The 7,911-nt window shown below is 46.7% G+C and overlaps 2 protein-coding genes across 4 annotated transcripts; both read right to left on the bottom strand.

The window, feature by feature from the left end:
• Positions 1-83: 83 nt before the first annotated feature.
• LOC114862992 (major prion protein homolog) lies at positions 84-4,481 on the bottom strand. Of its 3 annotated transcripts, none has more exons than XM_029163789.3 (2): positions 4,242-4,481; positions 84-3,189 (listed from the first exon to the last, which is right to left on the bottom strand). In XM_029163789.3, the coding sequence occupies exon 2, from the start codon at positions 3,168-3,170 to the stop codon at positions 2,139-2,141; it is 1,032 nt and encodes a 343-aa protein (XP_029019622.1). In that variant the 5' UTR covers positions 3,171-3,189; positions 4,242-4,481; the 3' UTR covers positions 84-2,138. The 3 variants fall into 3 exon arrangements, with proteins under 3 accessions (XP_029019622.1, XP_055368132.1, XP_029019623.1); XM_055512157.1 differs by lacking the exon at positions 4,242-4,481 and adding an exon at positions 3,921-4,140; XM_029163790.3 differs by lacking the exon at positions 4,242-4,481 and adding an exon at positions 3,726-3,890.
• Positions 4,482-5,999: 1,518 nt separating this feature from the next.
• On the bottom strand, positions 6,000-7,883 carry prnpb (prion protein b). The gene is given in 4 exon segments (XM_041072449.2): positions 6,000-6,530; positions 6,532-6,661; positions 6,663-7,387; positions 7,872-7,883. Coding segments are annotated over 4 exon segments (1,017 nt in total). The 3' UTR covers positions 6,000-6,380.
• Between the last annotated feature and the right edge of the window lie 28 nt (positions 7,884-7,911).

The following is a 7,911-nucleotide window of genomic DNA, read 5'->3' on the forward strand; positions in this document are numbered from 1 at the left end:
TAAGTAAGTCAAGACTATTTGTTTGTGTTTGTTTAAATACCTTCAGTCGCTGGTGGTTCCAGTCAATTTCACTTAAAACAAAAGTCTGTGAATAATTATTTATTACATTTAATTTACTCAACAGTTCAGACTGAATTAGCAACTGGCCCTGAAACACAGACAAGGGACACATTAACATCTGAACTGCTGCTCCGCTTCATTTCAGCAGATTCAACAGGTGAGTGCACTGTAAACACAGTATTTAAACTGATGCTTCATAATGGATGCTGTGACATAACACATTAGAGCGTTTTATACTGTAAACTATATTTTATCTCTAGAAAGCACCATTAACAATGCAGAGACAGAGACAGATCAAAGTACTATCGTCTTTGTAAGTGCAGGCTACTGTAGCTGTAATCTCACAATCTCAGGATTATTCCCAATCTAACTGTAGTGATGTCATCTGAGGAGGAGATGGATTAAAGTGTGGACAAAGCGAATCGTGTCATCTCCCTTGGTTGCATGTAGTCCGTAGTCTGTGTATATGTGTAGGTGTATATATATTTAACTGCATTATCATATCTTATTTGTTCTTCCTGTCAAAAAAGTGTTGAGTTAATCACGCAGACGTGAGTTTATGTTACGGCTCTTGATTATCCATTAATGAGGTGAAGGTCCTGTATTTCCATTTAAAGCAGGATCCTAAGCAGCATTTAGAGATTATAAATGCTTCACCTGGTCCCGTCATCACAGCGTCAGGTTGGGTCGTAGTGCTGACGTTGTTTATGTAAGATCTGTTTGTCAAAGCTGGATTAGAGGCTGTGATCTCTCCTGCTCTTAATTTATCAGCAACGTAACAATACGTCAGCGGAATAAAGCTGCAGAGTGTCTGGTAGGAACAGGTCAGCCACAGCCGTGTCTACAGGTGAGCAGTGGCCACGTTCCTACATTCACCTGTTTGCAGATTGTACTTGTACATGTCTTCCTAGTTTACAATTGTGTAGAGTTTGTTCAGAATAATACAAATTGGAGTCTGTAAAAGCGCAATTGTTTCCCCAGCCACTAATTTCCCTCTTAAAGTTTTGTGAGTTTCTTTATTTTTCAGTATTTTCCTAATGCGGCGTTAATGAGCTTTTTGACATACTGAACATACTGGAGAGTAAACATCATACAGACGTTCTTATGGAAACTTGGCAGTGAGTGTAATTTAAAGTGCAACATAACATACAGAAAAACTGCTCACAAAACAGCAGTGTTTCCACACAAACGTGAATGCTCGAGAATCATTGTTGAGAGGACCTATAACATGTGCATGTATGCAGCTGTACCGTAGTTACAGATGATCCTGTGCTGAGCTTGACTTGGTTTGCAGTTCAAACATTTAACAACTGTACAAATCGTACGTACATAAATCCTGGGTAACAAAGCTCAGTAACCACAAACTCTACTGATAGTCAAAGGTAACATATAGAAAGTTAGTAGAAAAAGGAACGAGATGAGTTTGGCTTGGAATTCGAAACATCGGGAGACATTTTCACTTTTAAGAGCACTTCACAAGCTCCACTGCAGCAAAACACTGGGCAGCATATTAAGTAGAGACCTTGAAGCACTTTAAGGCAACAGCATGCAAACTACTGTTTCTCCATTTAGCCTGTTGTTCCAAATACAATACGGAGCAGTATTATACACTCACCAGTCCGTTGTTTTGGTTTTTAATTGTTCCAAGAGACCTTATGTGATAAAAGTCCCTGTTTTACACTACACTACAATCAGCGATGATGCCAATATTGGTAAATACAGACAGAAGACGCACCTTGAGCCGCGCTCAAATGGAAACACACCTGAAGTGATCACACAACGCTAAAGCAGGCGCCGCTTCGTTAGCGTGGAGCCGTTCATTCAGGCCGGTCACTGAGGCGGAGCTGGTGCCAAACCAACCCGCTAACGTGACTATCTGGGGCCCGGCCAGGACGCCGTTCAAAAGCTCGTGAACACATTACGGAGACAGGACGATGAGTCAGTACTGTGACCCGCTACCATTACTGCAGCAATGAAGCAACACTTAGCGTAGGATTAGGACAGCGAATGGAACTGTAACAGTCAAAGCAGAGAAAAGAACGATCTGGAGGCGCACACTGAGCTCCTCCTAAGGGACCTCAGTGCAGCAGCACTAGCATGTCGCTATTCAGTAGCATCATTAGAGCGCTAGTGAGTAGAACTAATAGTCCTTGCGAGCGCGTGTGCAGTCGCTGTGCCCGCGCTTTCACCAGGTACTTGTCCGAGTAAACCATGTACATCTCCAAGCAGCTCCGGGCCTTCATCTGCTCAATCAGCGCTGGATAGCCGATCTCCACAATGCTGACGGTGTCACTGTCCTCTGCGTCGCCGCTGGCGTCGGGCTGCTTTGCGAGGCCAGGGGCCGGAGCTGCTGAGCTCTGGGCCTCCACTGCGTCGCTGCCCGTGTCCAGCGCTGAGGCGACGGCGGCTGCTTTTGGCGGCGGGTTCTCCCCGGGCAGAACGTCTGTTCTCTTCATGCAGGAGTCCATGAAGCTGCCGTAGGTCATAGGGGGCTGCGTGTACTTGTAGTCTCTGCTGTAGTCATTGGTATCAGTAGATTTGACTCCGTACTTCCTGTACATGTAGTGGTTGTAGTAATACTCCTCCTGGGGGCTGTGGAAGCTGAAATGGGGACGGGGGAACCTTCCCAGCCCGTAGCCCAGGGCCATTCCTGCCATAGCCCCTCCCGCTGCCGCCATCACCGCTCTTTGCCCGTAATCTCTGGACTCATCCGAGGGATACGCGCCCATGGCCTGGACTGACTGGGAATACGGAGAGCCGCCCCTCACACCGCGGCCTCCGTAACCGAAGCTGCCGCCATAACGAGGGCTCAGGACTCTGTTGTTGGGGTTGTGGTTGATGTTTTTCCCTGGATAAGCACCATAGCCGCCGGACCTGCCAGTTACAGGATACGAAGGTCTACCTGACTGTTTGGGGATTCCACCCAATGAGCTGGAACCATGGCTGCCTTTGTGGCCTGTGTTAGTGATGCCTGTGCCTCTGTTTGTTGATGGGGGCTTGAAGCTAAGGCCCTTTCCAAAGCCCCCTCCTATTCTAACCCTGGCAAAGGAAAGGTCAATATAAAGCAAAAGCGAAGAGAGACACAGCACTGATAATGGGTTCCTCTTCATCTTCACCCTGCTGGAAAGGCTGGAAAGAGAGGAAGAAAGCGTGAGCTAATAATATTCACAACTTGTCATTTAAGCCCTAAATTATTGTGCAAAGGAAGACGCAGAGAATCTACCATTAAGTGCATTTGTGTTTACATCATCAACTAAATGTGGTTTGCAACAGGTTCACAAGGACGTGGCTCTAAATGGATTTTTTAAGTGCTTTGAAACAGAAAACCGCTCTCCAGACTAAGCAGCCAATGCCCTTTCATCTGTCTGTGCTCAGCATTCGTATATACAAACTCTTGTATGTAATACAGCGGTTAGTGTATTACTGTGGTGGGTACGGTTTCCAGGCAGTATTCAATTAATGAAAACGCCTGTTTGCTAAAAATATTACAATTACAAAATTAATAATTCATTAAAATTACAGAATAATTACAAATAAAACTACACACGGAGTAACACAAGACTGTAATAATGGCATAAAACTATTTGTATAGATAGTTTCAGAGAATTGCGTAAATTAATGATCTGTATGTTGTAACTGTTGTTATTGTGGGAGCGGATCGTCACCCTGTTCATCGCTTGTCGTGTCCTCGTATGACCCGAGACGCAGCGATAACAGTTCTACGCCACAGTCCGCTTCTACAGAAGAGCCATGCAACGAGCACGCCGCGTGCGACCCGATGAGCCAGGAGCGGTCCCAGCCGCGCTTGTTGTCATCTCCGTCTGCAGCGTGGCCGCGCAACCACTCAGCAGCCCGCTGACCTGGAAACAGGGCGTGGCAGACGCGCGAGCCCGGTGCTGATGATGGGGCCGGTGATGCACGTCCTCGCGGGCACCGCTGGTGCCGTCTACGCTGGCAGCTCGTGTGGAAAACAGTCGCCTCGCCGGATGCCCATCGTGTAACACGCGGTGTCGGGCTTCTTTATTGCGATTAAACATGGCGCTCGGTTACGTCAGGTCACGTTAGGATTTACACACCGCGGGCAGAACGCGTCGACCTTATGCTTCACAAACGGAGCCAAACACTTCTAACAACCCGCTAAATCCTCCATGCAGCAGCAAATAAACGAGGACGAGTCTTACCTTGAGTGGCGACAGGCGGTTTGCTCGATGTTGCCCTATTTGGTTCACATTAGAATACAAATATTATAAATGCATAATGAACGAACAGGAACTTCTCGGCGATGTGGAACCTGGTGAATTCCTGTTATATGGGACGCACTGAAACGCCGCACGACATATGCGCGGGGCGTCGTGTCCGAGGGGCGTGGCTTCGTAGCGTCCTCAACTTTGCCATGACGTCTGTGTGTTACCGTAAATGATCCGCCTTTGGAAGCATTCTATGGAGTCAAATGAGGGTCAGATTAGATGCGTGCGTGCGTGCGTGCGTAATTGAATCTGTAAATGCAAACCGATCTGTGTGTGCGTAACCAGTTTTGTACTTGTAGATTTAGTGGGGCGTTCCATATGCAAGAGTGACCACGGTAACTTCCGGTGAGTTGTTTTACCTGGGTGACGTCCTGTCAGCTGTCCCTGTCAATGCTTTGGTTTATTGTTAGAGCGTTTGCTCTCCGTGACTCATATGGACGGAGTGTAGCGCTTAACTTGTGTTTTGTGTCGTGTTTTTTGTGAACGATCGGGAGCGTCCTTTACCGACTCACCTGTTACCTGCCGGCAGGTGTAAAGGGTAAAGTGTGGGTGAAGCGAAGCAGAGTCAGAGCGGTGCAGGTCTCAGCTGACGGTTGAAAGTGAAAAGTGAATGCTGCGAACTAAATAAACGATCGTGATTTCTCAGACCGAGCTTTGTGCACGTGTCTTTGGTGTCGGTGACACCTTGAGAGGTTCTGCAGCAACACTGGGCGTCTGTCTCTTTGTAGACGTTGTTGATCAGCGGGAAGCACCAAGATCCTGCACTGAAATCCAAGCCTGTGTAACAACTGCATTACATATCAGGCTGTTTAAAGGCATTGTTAAAGTAAACGTGTTTATTGTGGTCTGATAACGGTAGCGTTACTAAAACATACCCGCCTTAACTCCAGCTGCATCATAACATCGCGTGGCATTGCTAATAGCCTGTCGGCTAACATGCTACGTTGACGTCTGATGGAAACACCAGTTTAATGTTTATGCAACTGCATCACCTTCGCAAATGTAAGCATGGTTTAGCCCCACTATGTCTACAAATACAAATGTGGTTACACACGCACAGATCGCTTTACGCGCGCACAGATCTGATGTGACCCTAATTTAACTCCATAGTTTACACCAAACATTTGGACAAAGCTTCCAAGAATGAAAAGCTTCCTGTGACGTCACATGGCGAAAGTGGGAAAAGCAAAGTTTAATATCTGTGGTGGCCGAGCTGTGGTTGCAAGAATAATGTGGCTGTTTTCAGTCAACGCAAATACGAAGCACGCCGCCTACTGGTCAATGAAGGTTCTACAGTCAAGGCTTTAGTTATAGAAGAGTCTGAACAGCAAAACAGAGAGCAGTGATGGCAGAAAACGCTTGAATTCAATTCATGTCATACTGAAGCAGCCACTAATTATAAAGCTATTGTAAAATTTGTATCCCTGATGTCAAATGAACCTTACACTACACATTAATTAATTAATAGTTGAAGTACCTAATAATAACTCAAATCATGTGTATCATTTACATGCAAGAAATTGTAATGGTTAAATGGTTTAATTTCTTACTGTATCATGAAGAAAACGAACTAGTGGAACATCCAGCTGAACGAACCCAATCACACACAAAACGTAGCAAAGTATATACAGTATAATAATACACATGAGCACAGTATGTGCAGGGTTAACTGTTAAAAGCTTTGGAGCTTAATTCAGTTTAGAATCTGAGCGTCAATGCTAATATCATCTCCATAACAAATGTCCATGGTTTAAATGTGAAGCACTGCAAAAATTTAGAGTAAAACCTGCTTAAACAACTGCGTCCCCGTAGGATAACGCCTCAGAAGAATCTGGGTTTAGGATGCCAGCGCGATTAAATGTGCTGAATAACACAGGGCACAAACAATGTTGTTGCATGGATTTGCATGCAGAGGTATTAGATAAAACTACCATTTACTATCATTCCAGCAGGTGACACCTCAGTGACACTAATAGGTCGTTTTATTAAGATTTTACCCAACAGTGTCTGACAGTTGTGAAGCTGATTTCAGAAGTGCTACATCAACCAGTGACGACTCATTGCTGTGAAGCCTCAGTGCAGCTGGATCAACACGTTGCTGTTGAGCAGCGTCAGCGCGGCACCGGTGGCCACAGCTATCAGGCCTCTCAGGGACTCCGGCCTCGGTGCTGCTCCTGGCTCCGCTGCCTCCCTCTGTCTCGTCAGGTACTTTCCACAGTAGGCCCATGTACAGCCCAATGCATCTCCTGACCTTTAGGTCTGTGATGAGAGCTGGGTAGCCAATCACCACTATGCTAACTGTATCATCATCATCATCATCATCATCATCCTCCTCCTCGGCAGCAGCTTTTCTGTACAGGACTGGATTCAGACTCATTCACGCTGTGGAGGGTTGAAAGTGCAGAGGTCGATGAGATCCCGGCTGCAGTGCGGTCGGACTTTGTCGTGTCGCTGCCTGTGTTGGTATCTGCAGCAGCTGTAGTTGTGTTTGTAAGTGTGAAAGTCACGTCCTCTTTGTTTGACTTTTGATTCTGTCCAGACAGAAGGTCGTCTCTCCTCATGCAGGACTGCATGAAGCTGCCGTAGGTCATAGGGGGCTGCGTGTACTTGTAGTCTCTGCTGTAGTCATTGGTATCAGTAGATTTGACTCCGTACTTCCTGTACATGTAGTGGTTGTAGTAATACTCCTCCTGGGGGCTGTGGAAGCTGAAATGGGGACGGGGGAACCTTCCCAGCCCGTAGCCCAGGGCCATTCCTGCCATAGCCCCTCCAGCTGCCGCCATCACCGCCCCGGGCCCAAACCCTCTGGACTCATCCGAGGGATACGCGCCCATGGCCTGGACTGACTGGGAATACGGAGAGCCGCCCCTCACACTGCGGCCTCCGTAACCGAAGCTGCCGCCATAACGAGGGCTCAGGACTCTGTTGTTGGGGTTGTGGTTCAGGTACCCACCAGGATACCCTCCATAACCAGCAGAACCCCCCTTCTTTATGAACACGTCTATTTTGTCTTTAATTTTTTTGTGGCCTGTGTGAAATATACTGGAGTTGCTTGTTGTGGTTTGTGCCCTCCCTTGTTTCTACCAGAGGGAAGCTGGGGGTCCAAAATAGTTGGCAGGCTTAAAAATAGCAGACCCTTCAGCCTTTAAACCTTTCACACGCAGCTGAACATCAGTGTTTACTTCCTATGTTTTAACAGCGCCGTGCGTTTTTTATTGACCTGCGACCATCTAATCACATTTGGTGAATCCACAATGCTGTGGTGACACTTGAGATCTTTGTTTTTTTGACAAGGATCAAATATTTGTTCCAAAGACATTCATTACATCTACGCACACTCTATGGAAGTTACAAGACAAACGCTTCATACAAACCGATCCTCAGTCCAAGCACAGCTCCATGTTACTGACCTGTCGACTGCGTCCACCTTGTTCCTTCAGATCGTGTGCTTCCCAAATGTTTGGTAACAGCCACGTCCTCCCCTTTCCTCTCCTCGTGGAGGGTAGAATATTTTAAAGCCTCCTCCCACTCAACATGAACAACAAAAACTCCTGCACCGATCACTGGCTCCCACATCCTGCTTAAGATTAAGATTTCGGCATGT

The sequence above is a fragment of the Betta splendens genome, chromosome 9 (assembly GCF_900634795.4).
Source record: "Betta splendens chromosome 9, fBetSpl5.4, whole genome shotgun sequence".
Taxonomy (NCBI): Eukaryota; Metazoa; Chordata; class Actinopteri; order Anabantiformes; family Osphronemidae; genus Betta; species Betta splendens.